This window comes from Triticum aestivum, chromosome 2D (assembly GCF_018294505.1).
Source record: "Triticum aestivum cultivar Chinese Spring chromosome 2D, IWGSC CS RefSeq v2.1, whole genome shotgun sequence".
NCBI classification, from domain to species: Eukaryota; Viridiplantae; Streptophyta; class Magnoliopsida; order Poales; family Poaceae; genus Triticum; species Triticum aestivum.
Genome location: NC_057799.1, coordinates 465,000,814 through 465,012,787, shown reverse-complemented (window position 1 = coordinate 465,012,787; position 11,974 = coordinate 465,000,814). Strand labels below are relative to the sequence as shown.

Sequence of the window (11,974 nt, the reverse complement as noted above, 5' to 3'; positions counted from 1 at the left end):
CTGTTGCTATGTTGGGGTGCTGTAGCTTTGCTACTTGTTGTATTTTAAGTGCTATCTTGCTGTTTATCGCAGATTAGGGTCATTCTTGTTTTGCTTGCCATTTGCAAACCGTGCATCCGATTCCGGTGATCTTTATATCGATTTCGACCGAAATCATCTCACCTTTCCAGTGGCATGCTTGGTTTGCCAAGTTACTGCCATGTTCATCATTTTCCTTCCGGAGCACGCATATGCATCGCATATCATATCTTGCATATCATACATGTTTTGCATCATGTTGCTTGTGCATTTCTCGTTGTTGATTGTGGTTCCGTTTGTTTGTGTTCTTGTCTTCGGTAGAGCCGGGAGACGAGTTCGTGAACGAGGAACCTGTCGACTACGCTTACGAGGATCAAGCTTTCGACAACTCTGAGAATCTTGCAGGCAAGATGACCACCCCTCGAAATCACTTCTATCTTTGCTATGCTAGTTGTTCGCGCTATTGCCATGCTCGCTACCTATCACTTGCTATATCATGTCTCCCATTTTAGCCATGTCAGCCCTAACCATCCTTTCCTAGCAAACCGTTGTTTGGCTATGTCACCGCTTTTGCTCAGCCCCTCTTATAGCGTTGCTAGTTGCAGGTGAAGTTGAAGTTTGTTCCATGTCGGAACATGGATATGTTGGGATATCACAATATCTCTTATTTAATTAATGCATCTATATATTTTGGTAAGGGTGGAAGGCTCGGCCTTATGCCTGGTGTTTTGTTCCACTCTTGCCGCCCTAGTTACTGTTATACCGGGATTATGTTCCTTGAGTTTGCGTTCCTTACGCGGTCGGGTGATTTATGGGACCCCCTTGACAGTTCGCCTTGAATAAAACTCCTCCAGCAAGGCCCAACTTTGGTTTTACTATTTGCCGCCTAAGCCTTTTCCCCCGGGTTTTCGCGAGCCCGAGGGTCATCTTATTTAAACCCCCACGGGCTAGTGCTCCTTCGAGTGTTGGTCCGAACAGAGCAGCCTGCGGGGCCACCTCGGGGAAACTCGAGGTCTGGTTTTACTCGTAGCTTGACTTATCCGGTGTGCCCTGAGAACGAGATATGTGCAGCTCCTATCGGGATTTGTCGGCACATTCGGGCGGCTTTGCTGGTCTTGTTTTACCATTGTCGAGATGTCTTGTAAACCGGGATTCCGAGACTGATCGGGTCTTTTCGGGAGAAGGTTTATCCTTCGTTGACCGTGAGAGCTTATGATGGGCTAAGTTGGGACACCCCTGCAGGGTATTATCTTTTGAAAGCCGTGCCCGCGGTTATGAGGCAGATGGGAATTTGTTAATGTCCGGTTGTAGATAACTTGTCACTTGACCCAATTAAAATACACCAAGTGCGTGTGTAGCCGTGATGGTCTCTTCTCGGCGGAGTCCGGGAAGTGAACACGGTCTCTGTTATGTATGACGTAAGTAGGTGTTCAGGACCTCTTCTTGGTCATTGCCAGCTGACGTCCGTTCCTTTGCTTCTCTTCTCGCTCTCATTTGCGCAAGTTAGCCACCCTATATGCTTTTGCCGCTGCAGCTCCACCTTTTTGCTCCTTTTTGTCCTATAAGCTTAAATAGTCTTGATCTCGCGGGTGTGAGATTGCTGAGTCCCCGTGACTCACAGATACTTCCAACACCAGTTGCAGGTGCCGACGATGCCGGTGCAGACGATGGCGTCGATCTCAAGTGGGAGTTCGACGAGGAACGTGGTCGTTACTATGTGTCTTTTCCTGATGATCAGTAGTGGAGCCCAGTTGGGACGATCGGGGATCTAGCATTTGGGGTTGTCTTATTTTCATCTGGATTTTGACCGTAGTCGGTCCATATGTTTGTATTTTGGATGATGTATGAATGATATTTATGTATTGAGTGAAGTGGCGATTGTAAGCCAACTCTTTATCCCATTCTTGTTCATTACATGGGATTGTGTGAAGATGACCCTTCTTGCGACAAAACCACTATGCGGTTATGCCTCTAAGTCGTGCCTCGACACGTGGGAGATATAGCCGCATCGTGGGCGTTACAAGATACCTCTCCGACAATCGGAGTGACAAGTCCTAATCTCGAAATACGCCAATCCAACAAGTATCTTTGGAGACACCTGTAGAGCACCTTTATAATCACCCAGTTACGTTGTGACGTTTGGTAGCACACAAAGTGTTCCTCCGGTAAACGGGAGTTGCATAATCTCATAGTCATAGGAACATGTATAAGTCATGAAGAAAGCAATAGCAGAATACTAAACGATCAAGTGCTAAGCTAACGGAATGGGTCAAGTCAATCACATTATTCTCTAATGATGTGATCCCGTTAATCAAATGACAACTCATGTCTATGGCTAGGAAACTTAACCATCTTTGATTCAATGATCTAGTCAAGTAGAGGCATACTAGTGACACTATGTTTGTCTATGTATTCACACATGTATTATATTTCTGGTTAATACAATTCTAGCATGAATAATAAACATTTATCATGAAAATAAGGAAATAAATAATAACTTTATTATTGCCTCTAGGGCATATTTCCTTCAGTAACTGTGTGATGTTTATCTTGTACAACATTGTTTTTTATGCTTATCATAGATTTTGATGTCCAAAGAATGCTTATCGTAGATTTGAGAAATAATAATTTACAAGCACTACAAAGTACTAGCCCAATATCCAATTGCTTCGTAACATATAAATGACCAACAATTGCTCACCGTGGGAGCACATAATGTGCATATGCATCAAACAAATGGGTTGATCGGATGGAGCACGAATCCATGCATCAAACAATTGTTCACTGTTGATGCTAAAAAAAGTCCAACTGCGGCTAGAGCTTGGGATGAAGTCAAACTTATATTTAATCCGGTTAAGCCGGATCACACTGTTCCTCAGCAGCATCTTCACATGGACTAAGGATGGCCATAGTGGGGTAACATAACCGGTATCATGCACTTGGGACTAGCAAACATGCTTATGTGACAGACAATTAAAGAAGAGAGAGGGGGTTAGAGTAACATAAGTAGATAGCGTATCATATATAATAAATATTGTGCTACTATGTGTCATGCATGACAATAAATAAGATTGCATATGATACTCCCTCCATTTTTATATACAAGGCTACAAACTCAAATTACAAGTTCCAGGGTAAAATTTAATGTTTTGCTATGTAATCTAGCTTTTCATTTTGTTTACTGAGATCCTTAATACGCTGCATGCATGCAAGTAAGATGAGTGAAGTATCATTATGATTGCTGGCATGCAAGTATTAAACGAGTTGCTAGTACGAGAAAAATATCATTAACTTTTGTCTCGATTACTGTTTGTGGCCTTGTATAGATGCAAAAGGTATTTTTCATAGTGACCTTGTATAAGTAAATGGATGGAGTACTACTTTATGATAGTATGCACTATAAAAATAGTATCACAGACTAGTATCATATGCATGATACTAATATATGATGCTTCTCACTATGAGTAGCCTAAAAAGATCACGACTGTAATATCTATGGGATATTAAAAGTCTCACACTGGATCGAGTGGAGTATCTAGTAAGGTTAAGTTAATCCTTTGTTGATCAAATAGTAATTTGATTCCTTTTAGAATTTATGGAAATTAACAATCACGGTGGATTGGATGGAGTATCTATCTAGTGCTAGGATTAAATTAATAGAGCGAATGGATGTGCATGATTAATCAATTAACACTTACAATAAAAGCATGGTTAATCGTATAATCAACAACTGACTATATGGAGTTGCCATGTCACATATCTAATAGGCCATTCATATAATTGTTAAATATATTGCATGCTATATTGTTAATATGTTTTTTTAAATGAAGCAAAAGGTTTGCCATTTTCATTGATTAAGATTAAGAAGAAGAGATTTGCCCGGTCAATTAGAGGAAAACCGAGAGAAAACCTAGGTACAGCCACCCCAGGCACACGTAGATGACCTGTCCACAAACATATGCCAAACAGTCGACCGAACGTCGAGGACATTGCAACTCCGATTTTGCTGAAATGCCATTAATATGTGATCCACTTTATTCTCTCACAAAAGATGTTGGAGTCCGTTCTGCAGCTGACTATAATCCCATTACTTGCTTGTCTTCTCTCTTCTCTTCTTCAACTAAGCAAAAATCTGATGTGACATCTCTTATAATCCGCCTACATCAGTTTGTACTTGCTCTATTTGGATGGATGGAGTATATAGCAAGTTTGATTTAACAAATGATTCTTTGTTGATTGATTAATCAGTGAATCGATTGTTTTCTGAATCGTTGCTTCAATGGTCATGCAAGATTAACTAATCCCAGTAGTTATACATAAATTGCCTGAATTTTAAATATGGGTCAGTCAAGTCATGAGAGAAGGAAGGAGGAGACGAGGCAAGGCACCAAGGCCGAAAACGGCGATGCCAGGGGGAGCCCAGTGAGGTCCCCGGACTGCGCTAGGCCCTGGACGAGAAAGAGTCAGAGCCAGAACTGATGCTGCTCATTGTGACAACTCAAGCGAAGGTGAGTCGGAGGTTTCATTTTGATCCCTGCTTGGATTGCACGGAGCTGGAGCCGTCAACGATGACACTGTGACTGTGTAGTCGACGACGAGGCTAGGACAGGACGCTGAAAGCAAAGATCTAGGAGAGCAGCGATGACATTATCCGAGGAAAAATGTGAACATAAGAGAAAACGAATGAAAATACGACTATTCAAACATCTGTTTCTAATGCAACGGCTCGTGAAATCAACTTACCTAAAATTGTTTTTTCGCTCGACTTGTCAGTAGTCGACCCCTTCATTAATTAGCACTCACATTTAAGGAGCACAACCTCGTGGATTGGGTGCAATCCCTACTTTCACCAGTAAGGCCGTGTCTTCTGCATCCTGACAAATGGGCCCCGCCGATTAGTATCAAAACACTTGGCATTTTGAATCAGTGTTTTTTGTCACTGTCAAATTTTCAGTTTGGTGTGAATTGGCACATTTTGTAAAATGATATTTTTCCAAGAGCTATAACGCGAAAGTGATGGTTGTGTGCATTCTACTGTTTTAGAATATAATAATATTTCGGCATTCTACAGCTTGAGTTCCACGAGACGAGAGCCAAAACCCATCCATCCATGTGCCACGTGAAGATCCATCCGCTGAAGACTGCGGAGTGCAGATCAGCATCAACCAATTTGAGCCTTTGTTTCTCCTAAAGAAAAGAACTGAGGCTTTGCTGTCCTTCAATACTCACGCCTCTGCTCAGTACTCAGTCGGTTGCCAGACTGCAGATTCAGATCAATTTCTCGTTTGAGAAAAGTACTGGGATCAAATTAGGCGGGTGCAGAACCGCAAAAGAACAAGCAATCATGATTTTCTCCAATGCTGCCCTGATGTGTGCATGTCTTGATGACATTATGTATTCCAACAGAAAAAAAAAAGAAACAATGCAAGAAAAAACCAGCAGGTCAAGCCGATCCAAAACATAAGGCAACGGACGCGACCATGAATCAAGTGTCGAATTAACCATGGTTGTAAACTTCAAATTACACCGCCGCCAAAAAATAAAAAAACTTTGAAGTACACCATCACGCCTGTCTAATTAAGGCAACGGCAAAAATCTAACATAATGTTGTTTGTTTACTGGAGACAAATCTATGGACCTGCACGACGGGGTCTCAAAAAGCAGAAGCATCCGGGGGTCTTCCCTTCTGGAATCATGTCTCCGCCGTGGGTTGTGTCAAGAGCGTCCAGCAGTTGCACAACGTCCAACATGTCGGGCCGCTTCTCAGGGTCAGCCTGCCAGCACCTCTTCATGATGTTCGCCAACGGGGCCGGGCAGCAGCGTGGGATCTTTGGCCGCAGATTCTGCGCACACAACACAAAAGGTAAAATTGTAATAAGCATAAAAAGTATTGTTGCACAGGCTTATTTAACATGCATGCTTGTCCATGCAACGAATTCTGGGAGAAACAATGATGGAGGGATCTGACGGTTGAAACAAACCTTATGAACAATATCAGAGGAGGCTTCTCCAAAGCTCTTGTTTGGGTAGTACGGCATGTCACAGCAATAGATCGCCCACAAGCATATCCCAAAGCTGTAAACATCACACTTTCTGTTGTATGGCTTGCCTAGAATAACCTGTATATGAAAAACAACAACATAAGATTGTTTTTAAGAAATGCAAGAATTGAGCGGAGAGCACCAAAATCCTAGAGCGATTGGTTGGCAGCGAGTAATACCTCCGGAGCCATGTAGCCGGGCGTGCCTGTCATGCCTGTCATCTCTCCTGGATTCTTGGCTTGCACACGCGCGACCCCAAAGTCAGCAATCTTAAGGGCCCCCTTTGCGTCAAGCAGCATATTTTCTGCTTTGACATCCCGATGCACGATATCTTTCGAGTGTAGATAGGCCAATCTGTAAAAGGAATACATGAGATTATTCGTTATCCTCGGATTCAAATTGGAAAATAAGTGAAGGTGCTTTGCTTACCCTCTAGCCAAATCCAATGCAAGCTCAACCACCTCTTCATATGTAAGCTTATTGTCCCTGTTCGCATATAGATGTTGTCTCAGTGTACCTCCACTGAGATATTCGACGACGACACAACATGCACTCTCTGGAAAATCAGGGGGTGCACTACACTCCCCGCTCTCAGGTGGAAAATTAAGGTCAATGGTACCCATTGATGCACCAATGAACTGCAAGGAAGAAAACATTACACTTTTAGAATGTACCACGCAAAGAAAGCCTCGCTCTAAAGAAGACAGTTGTGTAGTGCCCACTATTGTTAGTCATGAGCAAGCAAAAAAGAACTAATATTGCTACTACCCCCAATAAAACTACATTGAACATTCGTAATATAGGATGCAAATGTCTTCACGAGGAGCAAAAATATTCACCTTTGTGACATTTGGGTGGTCGAGGTCCTTCCAGACAACAACCTCCTTCCTCAGTGCTTCACGCTGAATAGCAATTTCAGTCTCTGGCATAACTCCATCGTCTCCCCAATCCAATAGTTTGGCTTCATACACACATGGGGAAAAAGTGTTAACTATAATCTCTGAGAAGAGTAGGGGCTCGCCGCATTGCAATGTGTGTTTTGGCAGCTGGCTAAAGTATCACAATAAAACTTGCAGTATACTACAATCGAACTTGATGGTATGCCACGAAAAAGTCTATAGGAGTTAAGCATATAGTAATGGTTTATTATGTAACGGCCTAACATGTTTAATTATTAGGATATGTAAACAGAACACTTGGACCAGCTGATTGAGAAACTAAAGTTGAAAGAACATTTTCTTCCAATTTTAATATTACATTATTCGAGCAGGCCGCTAGATCGAGACACATTAACGAATCCAAAGACTAACAATGATGATGTATCAATGGCGAGATTTAAAAAAAAGAATCTGACGGTGGGAATACAAGAAAAATAGGAAACACGTCATCTAAACTAAGTTCATAGATGGGAAATATGCATATGTAGTGCATGATAGTGATCCAATCTATACGTATGATGATAAGCATGGCGCATAGAACATAATCCATCCCGATTCTCAAAAAAGAAAAAAAGAATCCATCCTATTTGGCTAGCCGCTATTTGATTTTGATATAGCATAGAATAAAACTCATCAAATAATTCACGACTGTTGGATTTCATGATTTTGCAAGACAAAACACGAAAAGTTGATCTAAGATAGATCCCATCACCCTATGGCAAAACGAACGAGACTAGCTAGTGCCTCGATCTTAAACCCTAAAGACAAACTACCCGCAGGAAAAAAAACAATCAAACCCTAAACCCGAGCTTAAAGCAACGCTTGTTTCGTAGTTTTATGCATGCATAGAGCCATACACATTAAAACGGCGTCGGAGGAGCGTCGACAGACAAAACCGCACTACATACCTAGGACGTCCTTGCCGTCGTAGGTGGCGCGATACACAGAGCCGAAGGTCCCAGGTGCTATCCGGTGGTGGACCTCTAGCTTCGCGAGGTCGATCTCCCAGGGCGCCATAGGCTGATCGTTGTCCTTGTGGCGCTGCTTCTCCAGAGCCAGAGTCTTGGCGATGGACTCCCTCTGCTTCTCGACGTCTAGGTTCTCGAGGTCGATCATGTCGGCCCGGGTGTACGTCTCCTCCTTGCCGCCGCCGCCGAGAAACCCCGAGCGCACCGCCACAGTTTTCTCCTTCTCATCTACCTTCATCACGTAGGCGGCATCGAGTGTTCCAGTTTTCTCCTTCTCGTCTATCTTCATCACGTCGGCGGTATCGAGTGTTCCCGACACCCCCCCCCCTCCGCCGCCACCGAGGTCGGGGTTTTAGGTTTAGCCGCTAAGCGCCTAGCTCGCGCGCTGCAGGTCGAGGTTGCCGAACAGATCGATAACGACTTGCGAGATTTTTAAGTGCGGAAGTATATTCCACGTCCACGTAACAACATGCCGCTATATATAACGCGTGGGATCAAGAGTCCCGCCCGATCCCTTAAAAAAAGGAAAATGTTTAGTTTAAACCGGATGATTTTCTGTCTCCGTAAGCTCTCGTACGCACGCCACGTGTCCCTCTCAGCCTACCGCTTCCTCCCCATCTTTATCCCTTCCAACGCGGCCCCCTTCACTCGTCCTCTTCCTCATCTTCTTCCTTTCTTTTCCTCTCAGCCCACCGCTTCCTCCCCATCACGCATCGTCCTCTCGGCTCTCTCTCTAGCATAAGGCCGGCGACCACCGGAGCTCTCTCAACCTTATCTCCCCAACAGCCTCTCTCTCTCTCTCTCTCTCTCTCTCTCTCTCTCTCTCTCTCTCTCTCTCTCTCTCTCTCCACCGACGACGCAACATCGAGCACCACTGGCCACCGGCGATGGAAGGGGACAAAGCACGACTGTTTCGCATCCCGGCCAACGGCGCTGCAAAGCGGATCCTGCATCATAGCATCTGCCGTCACCGTGCCACGCTGCGCACCATCCACGTCACAACATCTGCCGTCACCGTCATGTGCTACGCGGCATCCGCCGTCGCCGCCTGTGCTGCGATGCAGCCTTGCCGGCGTTGCTATTGTGTGTGTGCGGAAACCGTCGCCTCCACGCACTGTGATTCAACACTTTTCGTCAAACTGTTGTGTTGTGCTGTGATGCAGCCTCGATCGTCGGCGTTGCTACTATGCACCGCACAACATTAGTCGCCGCTGCGCGCTGGCTTCACCGGAATCTGCTATTCAAAGGCGACTACACCCGGCTAAACTCCCCACCACAACACATCGCTCCACATCCTCCGTCCTTACATCACATCCACCATGAGCACAAGCACTAGCGCTATGTGGGAGAGCCTGTCATCGAAGCAGAAGCAGGAGGTGGCCGCCCTTGCAACCACCTAGCAAACCCTCCGCGCCTGGTGGATCGAGCACGACATGCCGACCAACTCGCGTGAGGTCTCCGACAACGATGACCCTACGATGGAGACAGGCTCCGAGGACGACACTGTGTCGGACACTGCCCATGTGCATGCAGGCTTGACCATGGAGCTGGTGCAGCCGCACTTTGACGCGGCCATGGTGGAGGAGGAGCCGCCGTACGTCGGTGTTCCGGCACGCGCAGGAGGAGTAGCACCGACTCGCGGAGAGCCAAATCTACAACAAGGGTGCAAGCGAGGAGGATGTGGCCGCCATGACCGCGGCGAACCCAAACTTTGTTGCGGAGCAGCTAGCGCTCTATGAGGCTGCGCGTGCTCAAGGCGCTGATACGTCTCCGTCGTATCTACTTTTCCAAACACTTTTGCCCTTGTTTTGGACTCTAACTTGCATGATTTGAATGGAACTAACCCGGACTGACGCTGTTTTCAGCAGAGCTGCCATGGTGTTATTATTATGCAGAAATAAAAGTTCTCGGAATGACCTGAAAATTCACGGAGCAACTTTTTGGATTTAATAAAAAATATTGGCGAAAGAATCAACGTCAAGGGGCCCACACCCTGTCCACGAGGGTGGGGGGCGCGCCCCCTCCCCTAGGGCGCGCCACCCTGCGTCGTGGGCCCCCTGGACGTCCACCGACCTCAACTCCAACTCCATATATTCATGTTCGGGGAGAAAAAAATCAGGGAGAAAAATTCATCGCGTTTTACGATATGGAGCCGCTGCCAAGCCCTAAACTCTCTCGGGAGGGCTGATCTGGAGTCCGTTCGGGGCTCCGGAGAGAGGGATTCGTCGCCGTCGTCATCATCAACCATCCTCCATCACCAATTTCATGATGCTCACCGCCGTGCGTGAGTAATTCCATCGTAGGCTTGCTGGACGGTGATGGGTTGGATGAGATTTACCATGTAATCGAGTTAGTTTTGTTAGGGTTTGATCCCTAGTATCCACTATGTTCTGAGATTGATGTTGATATGACTTTGCTATGCTTAATGCTTGTCAGTAGGGCCCGAGTGTCATGATTTCAGATCTGAACCTATTATGTTTTCATGAATATATGTGAGTTCTTGATCCTATCTTGCAAGTCTATAGTCACCTATTATGTGTCACTACACCACAACACTACATCCCTAACAGCTAGGTTGGTCAGGAATACAAGTTCCCCCAACAGACAGTCGGTCGGGAAAGAGTATTGCCGACCGACACCGTCTGTTGGGGAAAGTCCAGACGGGAAAACCCTTTCCCGACCGACTGTCTGTCGGCTATGGTGTATCTTTCCCGACCAACAGTCTGTTTGGGTTGCCATGGACCTTTCCCGACCAACAGTCTGTTGGGATTGCCATGGGCCTTTCCCGATCGACTATCAGACATGGTAATATTTCCCGACCAACAATCGGATAGTGCAGCCAAGAGATTTCCCGACCGACTATCTGATAGGTTCTTCTTTCCCGACCAACATTCTATGGGGCCAAGCATTAGCCTTTCCTGGCTGGTTGTGTGACAAGGTATGTTTTGCCGACCAACATCTGTTAGCCCTCCCATAGCTGGATTTCACGTTACCAAGAGAATGTCCATCAAGTTACATATTCGTAACTAACAGTAACATGCATCATCCAACAATATTGAACCAGAACCAAACAATAGTCACACACATTCATTAATTTTCACATATAAATAGTTCATTTGTTATGAACCAATGACCAGCCAAGTTTCCTATAAATAAACTAATGTAACTAATTAAATAGAGGAAACATGATAGTTCATTGTCTGAGAGCAAAAGTTCATCACTTTGTTTTCTTCAAAACATCATTTGCCTTGGCTCCTTGTAGTGGGCAACTACTACCCATCCTCACAGCTTTCCGGCAAGATTGTTTCATCATTCTCGCACTTGACATCAAAGCCTTCATTCTTCATCCCGTTGGAGAACATTCTTGTAACGCCCACGATGCGGCTATTGTTGGAAATATGCCCTAGAGGCAATAATAAATTGGTTATTATTATATTTCCTTGTTCATGATAAACGCTTATTATCCATGCTAGAATTGTATTGATAGGAAACTCAGATACCTGTGTGGATACATAGACAACACCATGTCCCTAGTAAGCCTCTAGTTGACTAGCTCGTTGATCAATAGATGGTTACGGTTTCCTGACCATGGACATTGGATGTCGTTGATAACGGGATCACATCATTAGGAGAATGATGTGATGGACAAGACCCAATCCTAAGCCTAGCACAAGATCGTGTAGTTCGTTTGCTCAGAGCTTTTCTAATGTCAAGTATCATTTCCTTAGACCATGAGATTGTGCGACTCCTGGATACCGTAGGAATGCTTTGGGTGTACCAAACGTCACAACGTAACTGGGTGGCTATAAAGGTGCACTACAGGTATCTCCGAAAGTGTCTGTTGGGTTGGCACAAATCGAGACTGGGATTTGTCACTCCGTGTAAACGGAGAGGTATCTCTGGGCCCACTCGGTAGGACATCATCATAATGTGCACAGTGTGACCAAGGAGTTGATCACGGGATGATGTGAGTTACGGAACGAGTAAAGAGACTTGTCGGTAACGAGAT

At 45.1% G+C, this 11,974-nt stretch overlaps 1 protein-coding gene across 1 annotated transcript; it reads right to left on the bottom strand.

Moving 5' to 3' along the window:
• Positions 1 to 4,365: 4,365 nt before the first annotated feature.
• On the bottom strand, positions 4,366 to 8,254 carry LOC123049587 (serine/threonine-protein kinase STY13-like). The gene is made up of 7 exons (XM_044472481.1): positions 7,906 to 8,254; positions 6,899 to 7,020; positions 6,489 to 6,697; positions 6,239 to 6,413; positions 6,000 to 6,137; positions 5,657 to 5,861; positions 4,366 to 4,466 (listed from the first exon to the last, which is right to left on the bottom strand). Exons 1-7 carry the CDS (start codon positions 8,252 to 8,254, stop codon positions 4,366 to 4,368), a joined length of 1,299 nt encoding a protein of 432 aa, XP_044328416.1.
• Positions 8,255 to 11,974: the final 3,720 nt, after the last annotated feature.